General features: G+C 37.3%; 1 protein-coding gene across 2 annotated transcripts in view; it reads right to left on the bottom strand.

Moving 5' to 3' along the window:
* NBAS (NBAS subunit of NRZ tethering complex) overlaps nt 1-27197 on the bottom strand; it is a 333954-nt gene that overhangs the window by 227200 nt on the left and 79557 nt on the right. For both annotated transcript variants that reach the window (XM_082426421.1, XM_082426422.1), the window contains 5 exons: nt 26248-26399; nt 19325-19465; nt 18983-19061; nt 15931-16035; nt 15425-15561 (listed from right to left, as the gene is read on the bottom strand). In XM_082426421.1, the coding sequence (XP_082282547.1) occupies nt 15425-15561; nt 15931-16035; nt 18983-19061; nt 19325-19465; nt 26248-26399 (614 nt within the window). The remainder of the gene's footprint in view (nt 1-15424; nt 15562-15930; nt 16036-18982; nt 19062-19324; nt 19466-26247; nt 26400-27197) is intronic.

The following is a 27197-nucleotide window of genomic DNA, read 5'->3' as shown; positions in this document are numbered from 1 at the left end:
GCGTCTGGAGCCTGTGCTCCGCAACGGGAGAGGCCGCGCTGGTGAGAGGCTCGCGCGCCGTGGTGAAGAGTGGCCCCCGCTTGCCGCAGCTGGAGAAGGCCCTCGCACAGAAACGAAGACCCAACACAGCCATAAATAATAAATAAATAAATTAATTAAAATTAAAAAAAAAAACCACATACAGATTAATTTACCCCATTACAAATTCAGAAACCTATTTAGATCAACTGTATAGCTGATCTAAGCTAACCTTCTAGTATACACAGCAAGGTAGCTGTTGAAACTCAGAGGTGTGATTGAATAAACCAACAGAATTGGGGAAAGGACAAAGCATGTTCCATAACAACTGAGATACGAGCTCTACTAGTGAGATAAATAAACCTAAATGTCTGGTACCCAATAAAAAATACAAGGTATGCAATAAAGTAAGAAATTATGGCCCATAACCAGGAGAATAATCTATTTCCAAGAAACACCAATAACATGATAAGGAAAGACATAGAAAATAAAGACCCAAATCTAACTCCTAGGAATAAAAAATTCAGCAGCTAAAATGAAAAACACACTGATGTCCTTAATAGCAGACACTGCAAAAGAAAAGATTCATAAGTTTATAAAGACATAGTAATAGGAACTATCCAAAATGAAACAGAGGAGAAAAATACAGAAAAAAGTTAACTGTGAGACAGAATCAAGTGGCTAACACACACGTAAGTGGAGTCCCAGTAAAGAGTATGCATATTGGGGATGGGAGGAGGAAGAGGAAAAATACCTGAAGAAATAACAGGCATGAATTTCCTAAATTTAGCACAGAAGATCCAAGAAAGTCAATAAGCAACAATCAGAATAAACCTGAAGGGACTTCTCTGGTGGCGCAGTGGTAAGAATCCGCCTGCCAATGCAGGGGACACAGGTTCGAGCCCCAGTCTGCGAAGATCCCACATGCCGCGGAGCAACTAAGCCCGTGCGCCACAACTACTGAGCCTGCGCTCTACTGAGCCTGTGCTCTAGAGCCCGCGAGCCACAGTTACTGAAGCCCGTGCACCCAGAGCCCGTGCTCTGCAACAAGAGAAGCCACTGTAATGAGAAGCCTGCGCACCGCAACAAAGAGTAGCCCTGCTCGCAGCAACTAGAGAAAGCCTGCGTGCAACAACGAAGACCCAACACAGCCAAAAATAATAAATTAAATAAATTTTTAAAAAAATACTTTCCTGCTAAAAAATGCTAACCATCATTAGCACCTTCAGCAAGTCATAATCTTTTTGCAACAGTAACATCAAAGATCACTAATCACAGATCATATAACAAATATAATAATGAAAAAGTTTGAAATATTGCAGAAATTACCAAAATGTGACACAAAGTGAGCAAATGCTGTTGGAAAAAATGGCGCCCATAGACTTGCCTGATGTAGGGTTGCCACAAACCTTCAATCTGTAAAAGACACAGTATCTGTGAAGCACAATAAAGCAAAGTGCAATAAAACAAGGTCTGCCTGTAAATGGTCTAAGCACGCCAATTAAAAGGCAGAGATTGCTAGATAAAACAGCAAGATTCAACTATATTCTGTCTACAACAAACACACTTTAAATATAAAAAACCAAAATGTCATTGTACATCCAGCATTAGAAAAATAAGACAGGTATCTAATTTAAAGAACATCAGAAATCTGATCTCTGTTAAGGAGAAAAGTTCTTTATGCTTTTCCAGAATTTAGGTAAAACAGTCCTCATAAACCACTCCATATGTTTAACAGACAAAACTAAGCTGTCATGTTATAAGTCAGGGTAGCGGTTCTGTTGGGTGAGATGACCAGAAGAGGGTGAAAGGAGAGGGCACAGGGAGGCTGGTTATGTCTGTTTCTTAATCTTGTTCACTTTATGACAGTTCATCAAACTGCTCATTTATGATTTGTTCATTTTCCTACATCTACAAGTCAATAAAAAGTGAAATTAAAAACTTTAACTTCACTTGAAACAATGCTCAAGTTTTGATTAATAATCTGGAATCTCAGGTACCTGATACCAGAAAAGGGGTACCGTCACAGATGAGAAATGAAAGCACTGGTGTCATCAAGGAGGAATATTCCCTACTACAATTTTGCATTTTGTTTATTCATCAGTCTTTTAAAGCCTACTTAATGCACTTAAAACTAAAATATATCTATTATGACATTCCCATCGACATGTACCAAAAACTGCTGCTGCTGCTACTGCTACAGCCATATCCACTATTAACACAACCACTGCTGTACACTGAATGCCTGCGCTAGGTAATATTATCTCTTAGGTCACTAAACCATCACAATCCCTCCACAATTTCCCCATTTCACACTTGACAAAACTAAAGTTCCGAGAAGCTAAGTGACTTCCCAAAAGTAACACGGCTAGGAAGTTCAGGACCAGGACACACACCCATGTTTCTGACTGAAAGCCTCTTGCCCCTTCCAGTGTACCATAATATCGCTTCTCTACATCAAATATGTGTCAATACCAGGCATGCGATCCCAACATTTGTACATATCATGGATTTTTTTCCACGGTTATTACATATAGCATCTAAACTTTTAGGATTAAAAAATGGTACACACTGAGGTCAAAACATTTCTTAAAATAATGCAGATGCTTTGTCTACAAAATATCAATGTGATTCTTAACAGACTTTTACTTACTACAAACACAATATTTAAACAGGCTGGCCTGTATCAGAAATTGGAAAAAGTGCATCACAGAGTTATTTATATGCTCATTAAATACGTGTGATAAAGGGATTCACTGCTGTTACAGGCAAGTATTTACATATTAATGAAATCTTGACAGGAAAAGACATTGTGTGATCAAAAAGAATTATAGAGACTATTTCCCAAATGGTAATTCGACCATTCAGAAGATGTTATAATCGACTTAAAGATCCCATGTTCTGAAACGATTGGTCAAGGTATTTAATGTTTGGAAGAAAATGAATAATGAAAGAAAAATCTCATCTCCATGAAAAGAGTATCATTTGGTATCACTAGGTAATGCTGAATCTAGTAACAGGATTTTAGGAAAATGCATTAGTTTAAAAAAAATAAAAAATAAATAGGGGGACTTCCCTGGTGGCGCAGTGGTTAGGAATCCGCCTGCCAATGCAGGGGACATGGGTTCGAGCCCTGGTCCGGGAAGATCCCACATGCCATGGAGCAACTAAGCCCGTGTATCACAACTACTGAGCCTGCACTCTAGAGCCTGCGAGCCACAGCTACTGAAGCCCATGCTCCTAGAGCCCGTGCTCTGCAACAAAGAGAAGCCACCAAAATGAGAAGCCCGCGCACCGCAACAAAGAGAAGCCACCAAAATGAGAAGCCCGCGCACCGCAATGAAGAGTAGCCCCCGCTCGCCGCAACTAGAGAAAGCCCGTGTGCAGCAACGAAGACCCAACACAGCCGAGAATAAATAAATTAATTCATTAAAACCTTAAGGATATAAAAAAAAAAAAGCTAAAAAGAAAATAGTACCTTCTCAGAGATTTTTTAATTTCAAATAAAGTCATAAACTTTACATCACGCTGTATACCTTAAACTTAGACAGTGCTATATGTCAATTACATCACAATAAACCTGGAAGAAAAACATGATAAACTTTAAACTATATTAAGCCACATTAAAAACATTTGACAAAAGCTATATATACACTAAAATAATGATGCATTTAAAAAAAATTTTTTTTAATAATTTCAGGACATATTTCTTCCCTAATACCACTCAAATGTTTTCCCTGAAAGCAGGATAATAATCCCTTTTCTGCTTTTCTCATAGACATGCTATGAGAATTGTATATGAATCATAAAATTCATTTGTAAATTTTTTTAAAGTTTCATAATCATGAAATGTTTGTCGAAGACAGAGGAAATAAATTAGTAAATCATTACACCTTCATTTCTTTAGTATAATACTTCTCAGAGTACCAAATACATAACAAATACCAACATACTTTCCAAGGTCCATAAAAATTACTCTAAAAAAATATTTGTTTCCACTTTCATAATCAATAAAATTGCCCTAAATCTATTTTGTTGCTTTAAATAAATAGAAAGACAAGAACTAATCAAGTCAAAATCTAAGATGCCCACAGTGCCAGGAGACATGCAAAGCAATTCTCCCACCGCCAGCCCCAGACCCTGCTCCCAGACAAGGGAGGCTCTTAGGCCTTTCCTTTCCTATCCAACCACCAGGTTATTCTTGGATTCAGAAACTGCCAACTTATCCCATTTTGTAGCATGCTGCCTGCACGCCTCTCTCTAATGACAGTCACCGCAGAAGGCCACATACTTATTTCAAGCCTAGAATATAAACCAATTTATTGTTCTTTGCTCACAGCAGCTCAGAAATAAACTGCACATACGGGAATTGAATTTTGGTTAGGTAACTAATCAATTTTTCAATTTTAAAGGATAAAGAAACACTTTTATGTTTCCCTTGAGAATCAAAAAAGTGAATGCGGGGCTTCCCTGGTGGTGCAGTGGTTGAGAATCTGCCTGCTAATGCAGGAGACATGGGTTCGAGCCCTGGTCTGGGAAGATCCCACATGCCGTGGAGCAACTGGGCCCATGAGCCACAACTACTGAGCCTGCGCGTCCGGAGCCTGTGCTCCACACGAGAGAGAGGCCGTGACAGTGAGAGACCCGCGCACCGCGGTGAAGAGTGGCCCCCGCTTGCCGCAACTAGAGAAAGCCCACGCACAGCAACAAAGACCCAACACAGCCATAAATAAATAAATTAATTAAAAAAAAAAAAAGAAAGTGAATGCAATGCCCCGATCTTTCCATAATTATTCTGTCATCCAGGCAATAGTTTAGGTGCTATTTCATTACAACAACAAAAAAAACATATGGTGGAAATAGAATGCCCAATAAAAACTGCTTTTTAAACGTTTCAAGGAAGAAAAAAGAGATCTTTATGATCAGGACTGGGCTACATAAAAACATGAGTAAAAAAAGATTCATAATTGTTTACTGGAAAACCTCTGCACTAATTCATTTCCAATTAACAAGCTAATTGGGAACATCTTTTGTACCCTGTGACTAAATGATAGCATATATGTGAGGACTAAGTAGGTGAAACAACTTCAGGTTAAATATTTATACAGATGACTCTTTCCTATTCAAACTTCCCAGCATCAAAAACACACTCAACCTTCAAGGCCTAGATCAAACTTTACCTCTGCCAAGAAGGCTTTCCTGATTTACCTCCCTTGTAACAGAAAGTAATCTCTCCCATCTCTAAAGCCATTTATACTCCTGCTATGACACATATTTTAACTTTATGATAGTTACATCTATAATTAACCTGTCTGATCTTCCCTACTAGATTCTAATTTATCTGTGGGCAGGGACCACATCTGACTCATATACCTATCCACCTATTTAATCTAATACAATGCCTTTACATGGTACATAATTATTCCCTAAATTTTTATTGAAATAACACAAAATTTTATAGATTCATTCACCTTTTTTAAACTGTTCTTTCAATGAAATAGTATAAAGCAATTTAGAAATGCTTCAATTTTTAAATCAGTTTCACATGTACTCATGATTAATTATAAATTTCACTGAAAAAGTTAAAATTCAAAAATCAACATCCGCTTCACAAGAAACATTACAGTAATATGCTTCTTATGGGAGAAAAACTTCCAGAATATCCTTAAAACTATGAAACTAAGCCAACAGTAATTGATTCTGGTACTGTTTTCTGTTGCCTTTCAAGGAAAAAACGAAAAAAAAAAAAAAAAATCAACCAAACAATAACTTACCTCCTAAATCGAAAGCTGCCTAGAGTCAACTTTGACTTCAATGAAAAAGTTCAAATTATTTCATCTCTGAAAAAATCACAAACTAATGTAAAATATCAAAACATCACTAATTTGAAACTCGAAGTGTAGGAAAAAGTAAACTCCTATCTACCTTTCAGTTGTGAAGAATGGGAATAATGTCATCTGATCTTTTTCAAGGTAAATTCTTTATTTGATTTATATGATTTAAGTTAAAAGGTATATTAATTTGACCTAGATCAAGTTTGTCCTACTGAAAATTTTAATAAAATGCATATTGATGTTTTGCTTTTATGACATAAATTTTATGTTGTTGTAGTAACAGAAAAAGTCTCCATATTTGGCTATTTAAACCCAAGATTTAGAAAACAAAGTATTAGATGTGATATTAGAAGCTCCCTTCATTTGGATGCCCTCTTCATCACCGAAAGATAAAGAAAAGGCTCTCCACAAGGAGTCGGGCAACAATGGTGATGTAACATCCCATCCTGAACTAGAACTCATCTTTGTCCTTTACTTTATTTAAGAAATACTTTTGCAGCATAAATAGAAACATGGCCCACAGGAGGCCAGCCACTCTAAATCTTATTTGTGATATTAATTTTACTAAAAGCATATTATGGCTGGAGGACATTATGCCAGTCACAAAAAGACAAATACTGTATAGTCAAATCCATAAAACGAAAAGTAAAATGGTGGTTGTCAGGGGCTGGGGTGAAAGAAAAATGGGGAGTTGTTATTTAATAGGTACAGAGTTTGTTTCCCAAGATAAAAAGGGTTCTGGAAATTGAGTGCACAACAATGTGAATGTACTTAACACTACTGAACTGCACACTGAAAAACGGTTAAGATGGTAAATTTTATATGTATTTTACAACTTAAAAAACTGTTTTAATAAAATAAAAAGTATATCAAGGTCAAATGGTCCTAATGGTCCCTATGATTAACAAAGAGTCAAAAATATACAACGCCAAAGATATGATCCAGAAATACACTAAAGATATACATATATTCACTCTGAAGACGACTGTAGACCACAACTAGTATATTACTTTGCTTTCAGTATGAAAAGTCAGACAGGTTTCCTTTCCAGATTGTTTCAAAAAGAATGCTTCTGAGTCCATTTTATTTACTTTGCTACATCGACCCCTTGTGTTTTCCTAATTTCTTCACATAACTATCATTTGTTCATCCAGCAGTCATTACCCATCACTGCATTCATCAGCATATTCATAGCACCTGATTGTGAGAGAATGTTAGTCCGGTCATAGAAAACAAAACAAACAAACAAAACAAAACGCGCCACAGGATACTAGCAGCCTCTAAAAACAAAAATATCCTCCAAATTTGTCACCCAAAGGGCTTCTAGTTTTGGGGGAGTGACAAAGACTTATCAATGAGGAGAAAAGGATGCAAAACTTATTTACCCGATGACATTTCCCAATGAAAAATGAAAACGGGAAAATTCTTGGGGACCCTGGATTTTCTGTTGCATTACCAAGCGGGGTAGACAGGCACCAAAGGGACAAACGCCTGAGAAAAGCAGAAATGATTTAGGGTTAGCAAGGGAATAAAATGCCAGGGACAAACACACGAGTTAAAGTATGCACAGCACAAAGAGGGCCTGGGTCTGCAAGTCACAGGGAGGAAACTTCTGCCAGTTGGTTTGTCACACAATTTATCAGACTGTTTTGCAAGGTTTTTCTAAATGAAGGCAGGGTAAGTGCTTTTTACACTCTAGGATAATAGCACTTTCTGAATATGAGACTAGGTATGAGAATATGAGACGACTATAAACAGACCTAATATTAGGTTGACATCATATTCTATTTAAACAACTGGTGACTTAACATTTTTCACTCAGCCACTTCTTATTTTCAGCCTTAATGATATGTCACATAAGTTATTGTGGAACTAAAGGTAGAGAATGGCCAGAAGTCAGTCAGCAAATAATACAAATAATCGCCAACTCTGAAAAGAAAATGGAAACGTCTAAAACACATTTTCATAGTTCACATAAGCACAGCCCATCTGTATACTATAGCACGCTTTTCACAGTCAAAATTTCAATCATCAAATAACCTAAACTTAGATATTCACAAGCAAACAAACTGCCAAGTTGCTATAGAAACAGTTTTTCAAGGATGATGAAAAGAATGAGGTGTTCTGGATGCTCTATTTCCATCAACAGAGGTTGCTACTTATACTATAAAATGCTTTAAATATTGCAATGCACCAAAATACGCTAAATATAATTCAATCTTTCCTTGCCGATTCTGGAGGCGATCCAGGAATATAAATATCAGGATCAATTTTCACTGTCTAGTAATAAATATATGTGTCAAAGAACTTCATGAGTGACAGATACTGAATGACAGAGTTTATTTCCATATATTAAAAGTAAATGAAGTCTCAATGCAATGTGGTATCCTAGATCAGATACTGCAACAGAAAAAGGATATTAGGAGAAACACTCCTTAAATCCAAATAAATACGTAGTTTAGTTAATAGTAACATATGGTCAGTTCTGCAATGTTTTCAAAATGCAAACTTGTTCCAATAAATTAATATATTATGGAACAACTTCAGCATAACAAATTTCACATTTGCTGATGCCCAATTCCATCCACAAGAAACATTAGGTGAACACAGAAAACTGCGCTCAGCTGAACCAAGCCACGTCAGCTCACATGTGCATGCACACACGCTCCCCAAACATCCAGCAGCAGCCTCAGTTCCCAGAATGTATCAGGAGCCACTCCAGTCCACATCTGGGGCTACAACTTTGCACTGGAATTCTAATCACCCCCCTCCTCCACTTCCCAATAACACACAAACTGCAACTGCTCCAACACTCACTTCCATAAGCAGTCTTTTTCAGGTCTTTGTCAAGGTTAAGTGCCATATTTTAGTATTTACGTGTTTCTTAATCATTTAATATATGTAAAACTATAGTACGATTGTTACTACATTCCTAACTTTGTTCCACTAACCCTATTCTCCCCATAAGCCCTGTGGTTCTCACTGCAGTATTCTGCACAGTGCAGTGATTTTTAGGAATGCATATGTCACATTATATGCAGGACTATTCCAGCAGTAATTTCTTAGTTTTGACAAATATGCTATGATTATGTAAGAAGGAAGAGGAAGCTAGGCGAGGGGTGTACAGGAGCTTTCTGTATTATCTTTGCAACTTTTCCATAACTATAAAAATATTCCAATAAGTTTAAAATAATAATTATATAACATATATATGGCCAAGGCCTTAGCATGGGATTCTGCATTAATAATAATTCCTAATGCTTAAGTAGCAATGACTTGGCGCCAAGCACCATTCCCAGTGTTTTATATACATTAACTCGGTCATTCTCACAATGCTATGAAGTAAGTGCTATAATCATCCCCATTTTACAGGTGAGAAGACTGAGGTGCAGTTAGAAAACGTGTCCAAGATCACAAATCTAGGCAACTTGGCTCTAGCTAGAGCCAGTGTTCTTATCCCTCTGCTATATTATTTCAACAGACAGCTGTTTTGAATACAACCTTTTAAGCTAGCCTGCTTTCATCACTCTGGTGAAGTTTTCCAATAAAACAAAAGGCATAAATGAAAACTCTAAATAAACTTTCTAAAACATGCTATAAGCATCAAAAATACTAAAAGTCAAAAAATATATTTCTCTTTCTTTCACCAAAAAAAACCCTCTATTACCACAAATTGTCAAAGTTAACAAAGATGGTAAGAAATGTCACCTTTGTACTTTAAAACTAAAAGAGTCAAATAGAATATAAAATGTAAACGTTTTACAGCAATGACAAACTAAGGATAGGTAGCTAACAAAAAGATGTATCACCTATGACAGATAATATAATTTCAAAGTTTTATACAACTTGGTCACATTTCATCAATGTCAAATACGATTATTTAAGAGTGACAATATAAAACACTAAAATAACACAAACCAAAGTTTCCCAGCAATCATAATCATAAAATTTGGTTCAATTAAAATTAGTTAATCAAACTTCCATTAAAAGCCAGAGCACACATATATACGGAATCTAAAAAAAAGAATGGTTCTGAAGAACCTAGGGGCAGGACAGGAATGAAGACGCAGACGTACAGAATGGACTTGAGGACACGGGGAGGGGGAAGGGTAAGCTGGGACAAAGTGAGAGAATGGCATGGACATATATACACTACCAAATGTAAAGTAGATAGCTAGTGGGAAGCAGCCACATAGTACAGGAAGGTCAGCTCGGTGCTTTGTGACCACCTAGAGGGGTAGGATAGGGAGGGGGAGAGGGAGACACAAGAGGGAGGAGATATGGGGATATATGTATATGTATAGCTGATTCACTTTGTTAACACACCATTGTAAAGCAATTATACTCCAATAAAGATGTTAAAAAAAAAATTCCAAGGTAAACATTCTGCCAATGGCATCTCAAAACAGAGTAGGTGAAAGGTCAACTATCTGGCTGACCTAAGCTAGGAAGAAAATAAAGCATGAAAGGAGGATTTAAAGTGAGGGTAAGAGAGAAAAGACAGTCTCTTCAATAAGTGGTGCTGGGAAAACTGGACAGCTACATGTAAAACAATGAAATTAGAACACTCCCTAACACCATACACAAAAATAAACTCAAAATGGATTAGAGACCTAAATGTAAGACCGGAGAGTATAAAACCCTTAGAGGAAAACATAGGAAGAACACTCTTTGACATAAATCACAGAAAGATCTTTTTTGTTCCACCTCCTAGAGTAATGGAAATAAAAATAAACAAATGGGACCTAATGAAACTTAAAAGCGTTTGCAAAGCAAAGGAAAGTACAAACAAGACGAAATGACAACCCTCAGAATGGGAGAAAATATATGCAAACGAATCAACGGACAAAGGATTAATCTCCAAAATATATAAACAGCTCATGCAGCTCAATATTAAAAAAACAAACAACCCAATCCAAAAATGGGCAGAAGACCTAAATAGACATTTCTCCAAAGAAGATATACAGATTGCCAACAGACACATGAAGAATGCTCAACATCATTAATCATTAGAGAAATGCAAATCAAAACTGCAGTGAGGTATCACCTCCCATTAGAATGGGCATCATCAGAAAATCTACAAACAACAAATGCTGGAGAGGGTGTGGAGAGAAGGGAACCCTCTTGCACTGTTGGTGGGAATGTAAATTGATACAGCCACTATGGAAAACAGTATGGTGGTTCCTCAAAAAACTAAAAATAGAACTACCATATGACTCAGCAATCCCACTACTGGGCATATACCCTGAGAAAACCATAATTCAAAAAGACACATGCACTCCAATATTCACTGCAGCACTATTTACAACAGCCAGGTCATGAAAGCAACCTAAATGCCCATCGACAGACGAATGGATAAAGAAGATGTGGTACATATATACAATGGAATATTACTCAGCCATAAAAAGGAACGAAATAGGGTCATTTGTAGAGATGTGGATGGATCTAGATACTGTCATACAGAGTGAAGTAAGTCAGAAAGAGAAAAACAATTATCGTATATTAATGCATATATGTGGAACCTGGAAAAATGGTACAGATGAACCAGTTTGCAGGGCAGAAATAGAGACACAGATGTACAGAACAAATGTACGGACACCAAAGGTGGTGGGATGAATTGGGAGATTGGGACTGACATATATACACTGATATGTATAAAATGGATAATTTTATAATTATAATGGATAATTCAAAAATAAATAAATAAAAATAAAGTGAGGGTAAAATTCTAAATAGAATGGCCAAGGAAGAGCAGATAAACTGAAGGAGACAAATAAATAACCATATAATATGTTAGGTATAAGTGCTAGAAGAAAAGAAGACTCAGATAAGGGCAAAGAGAGAGGAGGAGGCAGAAGCAGTGGGGAAGCGTGGCTGAGGAAGGCCTTTCTGATGAGGGAGCCTCTGAGCAGAGACCAGGTCACGTGAAGATCCAGGAGGACACACCCAGCGGGCGCACACTAACCCTGAAAGGCCCTAAGGGGGGCGGGGAGGGAAGGTCTGGCATGCCTGTGGGACTGCCAGTGCGGCGGAGCGGAGAGAGCAGGGCACTGTACCAAGCGTCCCAACAGCAAGCTGAAGGCAGTGGGGAGCTACACGGTCATTCTGCGTTTGGGAGCCGTCCATTTAGAGCTTAGTGACTTGTTCCCAATCAATTCAACAGATAATTAAAAAGTCATTATTACTTGAAAACTACAAGTTGGCGGGCTGAAGAGAAGATAAAGCAGGATGAAATATAGGCTCTACCACTGAGCAATGTATACGCTCATAGAAAAACAAGGCATGCACACAGAAAGTTCTACAGCTGTCTGAGGCAGTAAACAAAGAAGTGGCAAGATCATTTCAGGAGCTGGCAAACATTGTAACTGAGGAGAAAAAGAGAGAAAGCAAAAAAGGCTGCAGATTTAGAGTCTTTTCAACTCATCTCTTCCCCAGTTTGAAAGCATGATGCTGCAAGCAGGAACTTCTGTTTCCGTGTAAACCATACCTGATGACTCCTGCTGAAGAGGAACTGTGTTCACTCATTTCAAGACCCCTACCATAGCGCCAGGCATGCAGAAGGGGCTCGGTCAAATGGTGAGGGGCGTTCACATTCCAACAGTCAGACACTTTGTGTCCATCTGACCCAAAGCTTCCAAGTGATTTGAAAATGAATAGCAAGTACTCAAAAAATATATTTCCTAAAAAAGGGAAATAAGTCCTATGATTGTATCTTATGGATCTCCACGTCCATTAGAGTAAAACTTTGAATAGGGTAAAAGAGTACAGGCTTCAACTATGGGCTAAAATAGCAATTCAATCTTTAAGGCGGTGGGAGCCTTGGTGAAACATTCCCTGGACACCTCCCTTGTTAATAGGTGAAGCATGTTCTGTTGCAATCCCTTCAGGGCATCTTTTCATCTCTTTTGTAAATGGGCATAAAATGGACCTAATTTATCCAGTTAGCAAACAACTTTAGAGAAGCACTACACAAACACCTGGGCCCTGAGGATCCAAAACTCAGGAAGAGATGGCCTCCATCTTGAAGAGTTAGTGAGTTTGAGGCTGGGTGTTTATTAAAGAAGAGAACAAGGGGGAGAAAGGCAGTAATAAAAATGACTGACTATAATACAAAATAAAAAGTGCTATACTGCGAGAATGAACAAAGAATTATGAGAATATAGGGAAAGGAATAATTACTGAAGACCTCATAGAAGAGGCTATGCCTGAAACATAACTGTGGTTTTGCTTTGCAGTCACATAAAAGATATTACTGTTAAAATCTATTGTTCTTTCTCAGTCTTTCTAACTACAGCAAAAATATAATCAATGTGAAAGACTTTCTTGAGAAACAAAGATTAACAAAAAAATAAATCTATATTTTCTCAATATATTTAAAATGATTATAACTGAAGGACTCACAAGAAATCAGTCGTTTCCAAGTTTGTCTAAGCAACACACCCCACAAGAAAGATTCGAAATAACATCTAAGTACCCTCTGCTGCAATGACATACCTAAAGTATTTACTGCCATTTAAATCAGTTATGGCAGCCACCATAAAGGAACCACAGATAGGGCTTTCAAAGATAACATATAGCACTGGGCACTGTAAAACTATTCTAAAAACCAGTTCTGAAATTTCAGGTTAAAATCAAACGTTTGTCTAAGCAATCATCAGAAGACAACGCAAATAAATGAGTTCAAATCTAAGGAGAAATCACCTTTAGAAAAAACGTTAAGACAGTGGCCCTTTTCTCTATACTGACAATGTACAGTAGAAAAGGTCATTTCCATTCAGATTAGATCTATTTTGCAAATAGGCAGAAAATAAATGAATTATATTCTGAAATATTTATAAATACATATTTATAGACTGCATTTACTTATCAGTATTCAGATCTAAAAGAAACTGCTTGAAAGTTACATCCCAAGCTTTTTCTTTTTGCTCACTTTTATCATAACAAAGAATTACATTTTAGTACTAACAGTAATGCAAAATAGGGAGTTTATAACTTCTATTTTTAGAGCTTACCGACCTACAACTATAAATAAAAATAGGTTCAAATCCTGGCTGCACTTACATAAAGTTTAATATGCTATTAAACCTCTGTAAATCTCAGCTTTCTATAATAACAGAGATAATATCAAAAGTGTTGGGAGACCGGATGTAAGTATGTGCCAAATGCACAGTAATGACTGTATAAGTGCTGGTCATTATCGTCAACACCTAAGCCTACAACTATGCAGGGGAGGTGCAGAGGAGGAATGAGGCAGCCGAATGATCCCCAGTCCCCATCCCATGACACTGTAAGCTGCCAGTAGCTCAAGTCTGTAACAATGATTTCAGTCAGAGCCGTCATAATCCCTTACAGTGTATTTTATAGTTTACAAGCAGATTTCATACAGATCAATTCACCTATTACTAAAAGTATGCAACATGAGGAAGCAAGACAGGGGCTCTCAACTCTTTTTAAGATTGGGCAAACAAATTCAGAAAGGATGCAATTAATGACTGAGCCACATTTACTAGTGGGCTAGTTGACCGGATATAAAAGGTCTCACAAATGGACATATTCTTGCCTTCTCCCTCTATGTGGTCAGACAGAAGCAAGGTATGCTACTCCCAGGTGGCATTCAGGCCTGGGGCTGATGACCTGCCCATCTCTGGGCTACACACTGAGGCAAACACAGCTGAGTCTGAACAACAGGGAGGATAAGGGTGCCACCCCTCCATGCAGTCAAAAACCCCTATATAACTTATAGTCAGCCCTCCGTACCCGTGGGTCCTCTGTACACACAGCTCCACACCCTCAGATTCAGCCAACTGAGGATCATGTCGTCTTGTAGTACTTACTACTGACAAAAGTCCATGTGTGAGTGGAACTGCACAGTCTGAACCTGTGTTGTTCAAGGGTCAACTGTATATTCTCTTTTCTTCATTCTCAGGAAGTGATGTTCTGGCCTTTGGAAGCCCACCAGATGGTACAACTGGGTCTTAATGGTTCCACTGGTCTTAAGAGTCTATGTCACATGTCACAACCCAATTATCAAAAAGCCTTCAACTGAGATAAGGAGCATTAGTATAATAGGAAAGAGGTACTTTGATTTCCCATCTGTCTTTGTGCCTCTGGAGTTTCATAGGGAGAAAAGTAGGATCCCCAGGACATTCCTGGGTTCCCTCGACGTACAACCTAATATTGTCAGAACTACACTTCAATTTCTAAAAGATACAACTAATTCAAACAGATACTGCTATCCTAAAAACTGTTCTTAACCATAAAACAGTATATATTGAGTACACAGCCATAAAGCTAGAATTTCTTTTCTTTTTTTTTTTTTTAGTAGCAGAAGACTTTCCAAAAAAAAAAAAAAAAGTAAAGTTCACATTCCGTACGTTACAGTAATCCTATTATGCTAGACACATTTTGGTTTGGCCTCAGGATCACTTAAAAATAAGTTAGAAATAATTTTATAATCAGAAAAAAAAGTTTAAATAGTTTACATTTTAAATTTTTTTTAATTTAAGATGTTTAGCATGAAACAAAAATTGTTACTTAGAAAAAAGGTAAAATTCAGTGAACATAGTACATACCAAGCTTCAGGGAGCAAAACGGAATATTCATGTGGAGACGTGGTCTCTGGGAAATTGGAGAGAATCACAAGGCGATGAGGAAGCAGGTCAGATCCATGGTAAGTGAACAGAATTTCTAGGGCTTGTACATTACTTTCCTGTACAGAAGGCAAGGGCAAGTTTCTAATGTGAACCTTAGAAATAACGGAGTGATTTTGTATGACAACATTCAAAACCTTAAAATTAACTTTTTTATGCAGTTCTGATATGAAGTGCTTTGAAAGATTCCTGATTTTTCCAGGTCTGTATCACTTTTCTCAACCTAATGCTCTAAAAATTATTTTTAGAACTCAGAATGATGAATAAAAAAAATTTTAACATGACTCTATTTTCTCTACATTTATTAATATAGTACAACACAAAAAGGAAATGTAATGATATATGCATGCAATAACATTAACTGCATGGCTCAAAGACTTAGAAAGTGTTAATAACCATAACTGTTTTATTTACAAAAAAGAAATTACCCGAGCATAAGTTCTAGCTGAGAGAACAATATTCTGATTTCTGAACTTCTTAAAGAATTCAGCATCATATCTCTGTTCAGATGCAGGAGGCACTCCGAGGATTTCCTGAGGGGAAACAGTGATTTAATGGAAAGGCTTTTAAATATGGGTGACAAGAAAATATTAAAAACCCTCACAACTCTGCCTACCTAAATAAATAAGCCCTGAATTAATTAAACTCTCAACTGTTAACTAAAGTACTACATCTGTATTCTTGTCTTTATTTGGAAAATGGCTATATTTATAAATGCTGTAAATTAAAAAAAAAATCCAGAAGTAAATGAAATAGGCAGTAAAATTACAGTAGGACAACCAAAATCCACCACCTGGTAAAATCAAATAAGCAACAGTTATACATGGCTATGTACTATGGGCACCTGTCATATCTGTATGAGAACTTTAGATTAACTTTACTGCTGCTGGAGTGATCTATATAAATTGCAGATTGAACCATTCATTCTTTAATCAGATATTTATTAGGTGTCAATAATGTGCAAGGGGCACTGTGATAGGCAGTGGTGATACAATGAACAATCATACAGTTTCCCTGCTCTCCAAGTGGCTCAAAATCTAGTAGGGAAGACGAACAAGCAATAAGAACAGGTAAAGGGAAACACAGAGGAAGGGTGCTAAAACTAGTCCTGGGAGGACAGGGAAGGCCTCCCAGAAGGGACGCCAAAGCTGAAACATAAAGAATAAACAGGAGTTAGCCATGGCAACGGCAAGTATACATCTCCCCACTACAATGGATGACTTCAGGCTCATTTCTCTTGTGTCTGTGCTGAACCCCAGATACCTAGCATGCTGGCTTTCACATAATAAATAGCCGATAAGTATTTGTTAACTGCATTAACTTACTGAGACAGGAAAGAGGGAAGAAAGAGGGTGTTCAGAGGAGGTTCTTGCTTCCTATTTATTTAGACAAAATACTAACCTTCTCTAAGCCTCACATCCATAAAACTGAGATGATAACAATACCTGCCTCAAAGGGCTGTCAAGAAATCATCTGAATTAAGTACCTAAGACATTGGCGGGCAAACAGTAAGTCCTCAACAAATGTGCTGGTATTTTTTAAGGTATTCTCTTAACTACTGGTTTCTTCAAATATTTCCTGAGCTCCTCAACAAGCCAGGTCTCGTTCTGAGCTCTGCCGATACTACAGCAAACAAGACAAGACCCTTACCCTCATGGAGCTTCTATGCTTGCATCCCGCCCCCCCGCATAGTAGGCCCATAGCCCCCTAAGTCAGCCTCCCTTTTTTTAAGGACTAGTTGAAATATCACTTCCTACACAGAGTCTTCTTGGACATCCCCAGGAAAAATTTAATGTTTTGCTCCATTATGCTCCCTCATCAATTCTTCATATCTTCATTATCATCACTAACTGCCCATATAATGAGGACTCCACAAGGACTATTCCTTGTTCATCTCTCTACCACCAGCACTGGCATAATATTTGGCATACAGTAGGAACTCGTGTAAAATTTAAATAAATCTATTTTTATCTAATTTATCACAGAATTAATAAAATAAGCCATCCCCTATGATTAAAATGCAATGCCTATCTCTACCACTATCTAGCTGGTTAGTCCTTGTATCAGAACATCTTCGTTTCTAAGTTTTAACGGCCAAGTTCATCAACTTCACCTACTTTTCAAAAGCTTAACTTAATTCCATTTTTGTGGGCTCAACAAATACTTTAAATTTCACTATTACCATGTAATAATAAATGCACTTACTACTGTCAAATAGGAAATAGCAATTCAATAACTAAAAAATAATAAAATAAAATTAACTGGAACGTGAAACTCTGAATATTTTATGGAACTTTTTTTTTAAGATCTCATCAGTGAAACTAAAGCTAAGTATAAAAAATAATAAACTATATCTGTACCAACATCAGTAATTCACAACATGCTTTTATATATTACATCAGTATCACAGAACTCGGACATAATAAAAGGATACGCTTTAATATAATATGACCATCCAACAGTCAAACTAGTTGTACTACAGATAAAACTATTAGGAATGTTTTGTAACTTATTTGTATGAAGTGATATACTAATTACCATGTTTACTAATAACCAGAGAAATAGTCCTCTTTTGTCACTAGTATTTTGTTTGAAAACATTCTATTGTATTAACAGCTGGAGAATCAAATGCTTTTATTTGTTTGCAGGCATCACAAGTACTAAGTACCTCCATTACTATGGGGACGGGCATCACGTTATCAAATGTGATGCTTACTGAGTCCCTGCTATGTGCCAATACCAAAAGCCACGGTGTGCCCACAGAAAGGAGGCTGAGACAGATGGAGGAAGTAAACTGCAAATGAAGTCAAATTTCAAAGGTGGGAAATTTATACTAAATCCTGGGTAACGTAAGCTATGAGGGTCATGTGAAAAAGCAATCTAAACTATGTCTATTTTATGAAATGCTTCTCATGCCTTTAACGATACCTAAATCTCATGGTACAGAGTGCTACTGAAATGCCCAACATGGGACATCTGTGTTTGTGGTCCTGAAGAAACAATTCTGAAGTATGCTTTAAGTTCAAGTGACTAACTCTGGCCGTAATTAGGATCAAAGTTTAACCAACTAAATTCAAACCACTAATAAATCATTAAAATTAAACAAGTCAGAAATATTCATATTAGGATTTTTAAAACCCAGTGTATACTGAATTTGGTACTGTAGACAGCTATATGCCATAACCTAAAGTTTAAATGTAAAATAAAAGTAAATGAAAAGGATCATAAACCTAGGAAACATAGATGCTCTGAGATGGCTAACGCATTTCTACTCCCTAGACTAACAAAGCAACTTCTGGCCTTTCATGAATCTCTAAATTTTACCAAAACTGATGTATAAGAGAACCTGCTTCTATACAAAATGAATTTTTCCCACATAAATAGTTCTAAAGACCAAGAATATCAGATATGAAGGCAGCCTCAGCATTTATAATGACAGATCAAATGAACATAATTGGTTTGATTAAAACTACTCCTTACCTCATATGTTGCGAGTCGATCTAAGTAGGTTAATAATTTCAGTCTACAACGGCAAAGTTCCTTTTGTTCCAGTGTTAACCTGTTTTGAACAACTGTATTAGGCCACTTATATTTACCTACAAGCACATTTCTCTAAGATCTAAAATAGAATAAAAATGATCAATATTCCATTAAGCCTCAAATTCATGGAACAGTACACAAAAGCACAAGGATAAAACAATACTAAATGCATTTGATTTAAGTTGCCGAAATAATGTACAGCAATTGTCACTAGTAAAGAACACACTTGGATTACTAGTTATTTTAAAGAAATTACCAAATGAACAGTAATAAATCATTTACTTTGAAAAGTTCACTAATTTAAGTAGTTCTTGTCTCTTCCTGAGCTCCTTCTCCTTTTTCTTCTCGGCAGGCTCTTCATCAGCTGGGGAAAGCTCCTCGTAGGAGATACCGTCAATGTCCATTTCACCAAGTAGTGTAAATCTGTGAGAAAAAAAGAAAACCCAAATCTGTGTATTTTTTTAAATTTCATATAGTGAAGAAGTACCTTCTCCTACTTTGATTTTATTACATTGGTTTCTGCAGAAACAGAAACAACCAATTATTTGAAAGAAAGCTTTTGCTATTTATTATAAGCAAACCGATTCTTTCATTTATATCCATAGGATGGGCAAAAAGTCATCAGTAATCATCACATGTAGAAACTCTGAATATCAAGAAAATGAAAACTGCTTAGGAAAACATGGGAGGTTATAGTCACCCAATGTGAAACAGCCTATGAAGAAAACGTTGCCCAGAGTTTACAATGTGAATCACTTCTATTTAAGGTCTTAAAATGGTAATGAATGTCAGTCTCATTTAAATTACTTATCAAATACACTATCACATTTATATCCCCCCGAAAGTTCCAAATGTTTGATGAACAGCAGCCCTTGTCAAACAACTTTATTACTGTTATTAACTGACATTTGTAGGGTGCTTAAAAGTTTATGAGGTGACTCCCTCTTGCGAGAGCACCGGAATCACAACAAACTGCTGAACAATCAATGACAGAAAGACACTGGAACTCATCAAAAAAGATACCCCACATCCAAAGACAAAGGAGAAGCCACAATGAGATGGTAGGAGAGGCACAATCACAAAAAAATCAAATCCCATGACCACTGGGTGGGTGACTCACAAACTGGAGAACAATTATACCACAGAAGTCCACCCACGGGAGTGAAGGTTCTGAGTCCCTCCCAGAGTCAGGCTTCCCACCCTGGGGGTATGGCAACTGGAGGGGGAATTCCTAGAGAATCAGACTTTGAAGGCTATCGGGATTTGATTGCAGGACTTCAACAGGACTGGGGAAAACAGAGACTCCACTCTTGGAGGGCACACACAAAGTAGTGTGCGCATTGGGACCCAGGGGAAGGAGCAGTGACCCCATAAGAGACTGAACCAGACCTACCTGCTAGTGTTGGAGGGTCTCCTGCAGAGGCAGGGGGTGGCTGTGTCTCACCATGAGGACAAGGACACTGGCAGCAGAAGTTCTGGGAAGTACTCCTTGGTGTGAGTCCTCCCAGAGTCCACCATTAGCCCCACCAAAGAGCCAGGGAGGCTCCAGTGTTGGGTCGCCTCAGGCCAAACAACCAACAGGGAGGGAACCCAGCCCACCCATCAGCAGACAAGCAGATTAAAGTTTTACTGAGCTCTGCCCACCAGAGCAACAGCCAGCTCTACCAACCACCAGTCCCTTCCATCAGGAAACTCGCACAAGCCTCTTAGATAGCCTCATCCACCAGAGGGCAGACAGCAGAGGCAAGAAGAATTAAAATCCTGCAGCCTGTGGAAGAAAAACCACATTCACAGAAAGATAGACAAGATGAAACGGCAGAGGGCTATGTACCAGATGAAGGAACAAAATAAACCCTAGAAAAACAACTAAATGAAGTAGAGATAGGCAACCTTCCAGAAAAAGAATTCAGAATAATGATAGTGAAGATGATCCAGGACCCTGGAAAAAGAATGGAGGCAAAGATTGAGAAGATACAAGAAATGTTTAACAAAGACCTAGAAGAATTAAAGAACAAACAAACAGAGATGAACAATACAATAACTGAAATGAAAAATACACTAGAAGGAATCAATACCAGAATAACTGAGGCAGAAGAACGGATAAGTGACCTGGAAGACAGAATGGTGGAATTCACTGCTGTGGAACAGAAGAAAGAAAAAAGAATGAAAAGAAATGAAGACAGCCTAAGAAACCCCTGGGACAACATTAAACGCAACAACATTCGCATTATAGGGGTCCCAGAAGGAGAAGAGAGAGAGAAAGGACCTGAGAAAATATTTGAAGAGATTATAGTCGAAAAGTTCCCTAATATGGGAAAGGAAACAGCCACCCAGGTCCAGGAAGGGCAGAGAGTCCCATACAGGATAAACCCAAGGAGAAACATGCCGAGACACATAGTAATCAAAATGGCAAAAATTAAACACAAAGAAAAATTATTGAAAGCAGCAAGGGAAAAACGACAAATAACATACAAGGGAACTCCAATAAGGTTAACAGCTGATTTCTCAGCAGAAACTCTACAAGCCAGAAGGGAGTGGCATGACATATTTAAAGTGATGAAAGGGAAGAACCTACAACCAAGATTACTCTACCCGGCAAGGATCTCATTAAGATTTGATGGAGAAATCAAAAGCTTTACAGACAAGCAAAAGATAAGAGCACCAGCACCACCAAACCAGCTCTACAACAAATGCTGAAGGAACTTCTCTAAGTGGGAAACACAAGAGAAGAAAAGGACCTACAAAAACAAACCCAAAACAATTAAGAAAATGGTAATAGGAACATACGTATCGATAATTACCTTAAACGTGAATGGATTAAATGCTCCAACCAAAAGACACAGGCTCGCTGAATGGATACAAAAACAAGACCCATTTATATGCTGTCTACAAGAGACCCAATTCAGACCTAGGGACACACACAGACTGAAAGTGAGAGGATGGAAAAAGATATTCCATGCAAACGGAAATCAAAAGAAAGCTGGAGTAGCAATACTCCTATCAGATAAAATAGACGTTAAAATAAAGAATGTTACAAAAGACAAGGAAGAACACTACATAATGATCAAGGGATCAATCCAAGAAGAAGATATAACAATTATAAATATATATGCACCCAACATAGGAGCACCTCAATACATAAGGCAACTGCTAAAAGCTATAAAAGAGGAAATCGACAGTAACACAATAATAGTGGGGGACTTTAACACCTCACTTACACCAATGGACAGATCTTCCAAACAGAAAATTAATAAGAAACACAAGCTTTAAATGACACAATAGACCAGATAGATTTAATTGATATTTATAGGACATTCCATCCAAAAACAGCAGATTACACTTTCTTCTCAAGTGCACACGGAACATTCTCCAGGATAGACCACCTCCTGGGTCACAAATCAAGCCTCGGTAAATTTAAGAAAACTGAAATCATATCAAGCATCTTTTCCTACCACAATGCTATGAGATTAGAAATCAATTACAGGGAAAAAAACGTAAAAAACACAAACACATGGAGGCTAAACAATACGTTACTAAATAATCAAGAGATCATTGAAGAAATCAAAGAAGAAATCCAAAAATACCTAGAGACAAATGACAATGAAAACATGACGATCCAAAACCTATGGGATGCAGCAAAGGCAGTTCTAAGAGGGAAGTTTATAGCAATACAATCTTACCTCAAGAAACAACAAACATCTCAAATAAACAACTTAATCTTATACCTAAAGGAACTAGAGAAAGAAGAACAAACAAAACCCAAAGTTAGTAGAAGGAAAGAAATCATAAAGATCAGAGCAGAAATAAATGACAAAGAAACAAAGAACAGCAAAAATCAATAAAACTAAAAGCTGGTTCTTTGAGAAGGTAAACAAAATTGATAAACCATTAGCCAGACTCATAAAGAAAAAGAGGGAGAGGACTCAAATCAATAAAATTAGAAATGAAAAAGGAGAAGTTACAACAGACACCGCAGAAATACAAAGCATCATAAGAGACTACTACCAGCAACTCTATGCCAATAAAATGGACAACCTGGAAGAAATGCACAAATTCTTAGAAAGGTATAACCTTCCAAGACTGAACCAGGAAGAAATATAAAATATGAACAGACCAATCACAAGCACTGAAATTGAGACTGTGATTAAAAACCTTCCAACAAACAGAAGTCCAGGACCAGATGGCTTCACAGGTGAATTCTATCAAACATTTAGAGAAGAGCTAACACCCATCCTTCTCAAACTCTTCCAAAAAACTGCAGAGGAAGGAACACTCCCAAACTCATTCTACGAGGCCACCATCACCCTGATACCAAAACCAGACAAAGATACTACAAAAAAAGAAAATTACAGACCAATATCACTGATGAATATAGATGCAAAAATCCTCAACAAAATACTAGCAAACAGAATCCAACAACACATTAAAAGGATCATACACCATGATCAAGTGGGATTTACCCCAGGGATGCAAGGATTCTTCAATATATGCAAATCAATCAATGTGATACACCATATTAACAAACTGAAGAATAAAAACCATATGACCATCTCAATAGATGCAGGAAAAGCTTTTGACAAAATTCAACACCAATTTATGACAAAAACTCTCCAGAAAGTGGGCATAGAGGGAACGTACCTCAACATAATAAAGGCCATATATGACAAACCCACAGCAAACATCATTCTCAGTGGTGAAAAACTGAAATCATTTCCTCTAAGATCAGGAACAAGACAAGGATGTCCACTCTCACCACTATTATTCAACATAGTTTTGGACATCCTAGCCACGGCAATCAGAGAAGAAAAAGAAATAAAAGGAATACAAATTGGAAAAGAAGTAAAACTGTCACTGTTTGCAAATGACATGATACTATACATAGAGAATCCTAAAGATGCCACCAGAAAACTATTAGAGCTAATCAATGAATTTGGTAAAGTTGCAGGATACAAAATTAATGCACAGAAATCTCTTGCATTCCTATACACTAATGATGAAAAATCTGAAAAGGAAATTAAGGAAACACTCCCATTTACCATTGCAACAAAAAGAATAAAATACCTATAAATAAACCTACCTAAGGAGACAAAAGACCTGTATGCAGAAAACTATAAGACACTGATGAAAGAAATTAAAGATGATACCAACAGATGGAGAGATATACCATGTTCTTGGATTGGAAGAATCAATATTGTGAAAATGACTATCCTACCCAAAGCAATCTACAGATTCAATGCAATCCCTATCAAATTACCAATGGCATTTTTTACAGAACTAGAACAAAAAGTCTTAAAATTTGTATGGAGACACAAAAAACCCCAAATAGCCAAAGCGGTCTTGAGGGAAAAAAATGGAGCAGGAGGAATCAGACTCCCTGACTTCAGACTATATTACAAAGCTACAGTAATCAAGACAATATGGTACTGGCACAGAAACAGAAATGTAGATCAATGGAACAGGATAGAAAGCCCAGAGATAAACCCACGCACCTATGCTCAACTAATCTATGACAAAGGAGGCAAGGATATACAACGGAGAAAAGACAGTCTCTTCAGTAAGTGGTACTGGGAAAACTGGACAGCTACATGTAAAAGAATGAAATTAGAACACTCCCTAACACCATACACAAAAATAAACTCAAAATGGATTTGAGACCTAAATGTAAGACCAGACACTATAAAACTCTTAGAGGAAAACATAGGAAGAACACTCTTTGACATAAATCACAGAAAGATCTTTTCTGATCCACCTCCTAGAGTAATGGAAATAAAAACAAAAATAAACAAATGAGACCTAATGAAACTTAAAAGTTTTTGCAAAGCAAAGGAAACTACAAACAAGACAAAAAGACAGCCCTCAGAATGGGAGAAAATATTTGCAAACAAATCAACAGACAAAGGATTAATCTCCAAAATATATAAACAGTTCATGCAGCTCAATATTAAAAAAACAAACAACCCAATCCAAAAATGGGCAGAAGACCTAAATAGACATTTTTCCAAAGAAGATACAGATGGCCAAGAAGCACATGAAAAGCTGCTCAACATCACTAATTATTAGAGAAATGCAAATCAAAACTACAATGAGGTATCACCTCACACCAGTTAGAATGGGCATCATCAGAAAATCTACCAACAACAAATGCTGGAAAGGGTGTGGAGAAAAGGGAACCCTCCTACACTGTTGGTGGGAATGTAAATTGATACAGCCACTATGGAGAACAGTATGGAGGTTCCTCAAAAAACTAAAAATAGAACTACCATATGACTCAGCAATCCCATTACTGGGCATATACCCTGAGAAAACCATAATTCAAAAAGACGCATGCACCCCAATGTTCACTGCAGCACTATTTACAACAGCCAGGTCGTGGAAGCAACCTAAATGCCCATCGACAGACGAATGGATAAAGAAGATGTGGTACATATATACAATGGAATATTACTCAGCCATAAAACGGAACAAAATTGGGTCATTTGTAGACACGTGGATGGATCTAGAGACTGTAATACAGAGTGAAGTAAGTCAGAAAGAGAAAAACAAATATTGTATATTAACACATGTATGTGGAACCTAGAAACATGGTACAGATGAACCGGTTTGCAGGGCAGAAACTGAGACACAGATGTAGAGAACAAACGTATGGACACCAAAGGGGGAAGGTGGTGGGGGGTGGTGGTGATGGTGGGATGAACTGGGAGATTGGGATTGACATGTAGACACTAATATGTATAAAATGGATAACTAATAAGAACCTGCTGTTTAAAAAAATAAGTAAAATAAAATTCAAAAAAAAAGTTTATGAGGTGCTTTCACAAGATATATAACCTAATCAAGGTAATTCTCTGAAGAAGGACACAATGCTACAGATAAAGTAAGTGAATGAAGCTCAGACTTGCCTACAGTGGTTCAATTCACTGGTAAGCGCACCTAGGCGCATGCCGCCTTAACTTCACAGCTTAGAAACAGCCAGCATTCAACAAATGTTTGTAGAATTTGCTCTTTCCTTAGCATCAAGCTATCATATGTAAACGTATTTAACTTAAAGGAAAGAAAACTGACCTCAGATAAAAAAGCATTAACCAAAGGCAACTGCTTTATTGCAGAATAACCTAAATAAAGAAAAGTTTACCCTTTCCAATGTCTCAGCTTAAAAGTTTTCACAAAGTCACCTTTACTTCTACCCACATCTTTCCGGAACCAACCTGCCATCATCTGCTCCTTCCCCTATGGCTAAAAGAGCCTCCAGGTCTGTGCCTTTTAATCCATATTGAAGCAGTTCTTTTGCAGCATCCACATTTTCAGGAACTCTTTCCAAGCACTCATGAAGAACCCAGGATCGTTTCTTTATTTTACTCTGGATATAGAGAAAATTTAAAAACAGAGGCATTAAAGAAATCATGACATCTGAGAGCACCTGAGAACTGCCTTCTAGAATTATAAAGCTATACGTAAGAGAGTAGAGCTACCTGAAACCTTGGCCACAAGCAGCTGCTAGAGCATCTCAACATTAAAAAGCTACTTTCCTAGCAGTGATTAGGACTGGGTATAGGGCATGTGATTCCAACTGCTTTCTTTCTTCATCTAATGAAACACACTGAAACACAAAGTTCAGTATTCTTTTTTGGAAACATAAAAAGCTCTTTCCAAACTTTTTAGTTGCTCTTTAGTTTGCATTTGGGCTGTACAGAAGAGTAGAAAATAAAGAAGTAAGGCAAGATTGATCTTCTTGTAACAAACATGTTTAACTTTGAAACAAAAACTAATGAGGCATAGCATGTCAAGGTTCTGTATTTACTTGACCATGAGATGTATTTCAAAGCACAGATGATAATTTAATCATAAAAAGTCATGGTATGTTGTTCCTTGGAAAGACGAAGGGCCCATATGTACTTCCCTCCCAACAGCTTCCTCTGACTCCATTCAAAATTCCTGACTTGCCCTCTTTCCTAGAAAGAGTCCTTGTGGATACAAATTTAGGGTAAAATCTGACTCATACCCTACACATTCCTTTACACATTCCTTCATATCAATTCTTTCCTCAAATGTCTCTGAACTCACATCCCCTTCTCCACATCTATGGCCTCCGTATCAGTCCATGTCATTGACACGTAACAACTGGGACACTGCAGGAGTCTCTTGCCTTTGGCAAGGT

This window comes from Balaenoptera physalus (genome assembly GCF_965194825.1).
Source record: "Balaenoptera physalus genome assembly, chromosome: 15".
NCBI classification, from domain to species: domain Eukaryota; kingdom Metazoa; phylum Chordata; class Mammalia; order Artiodactyla; family Balaenopteridae; genus Balaenoptera; species Balaenoptera physalus.
The sequence above is the reverse complement of the archived record's forward strand: the minus strand, read 5'-3'. Positions and strand labels throughout refer to the sequence as shown.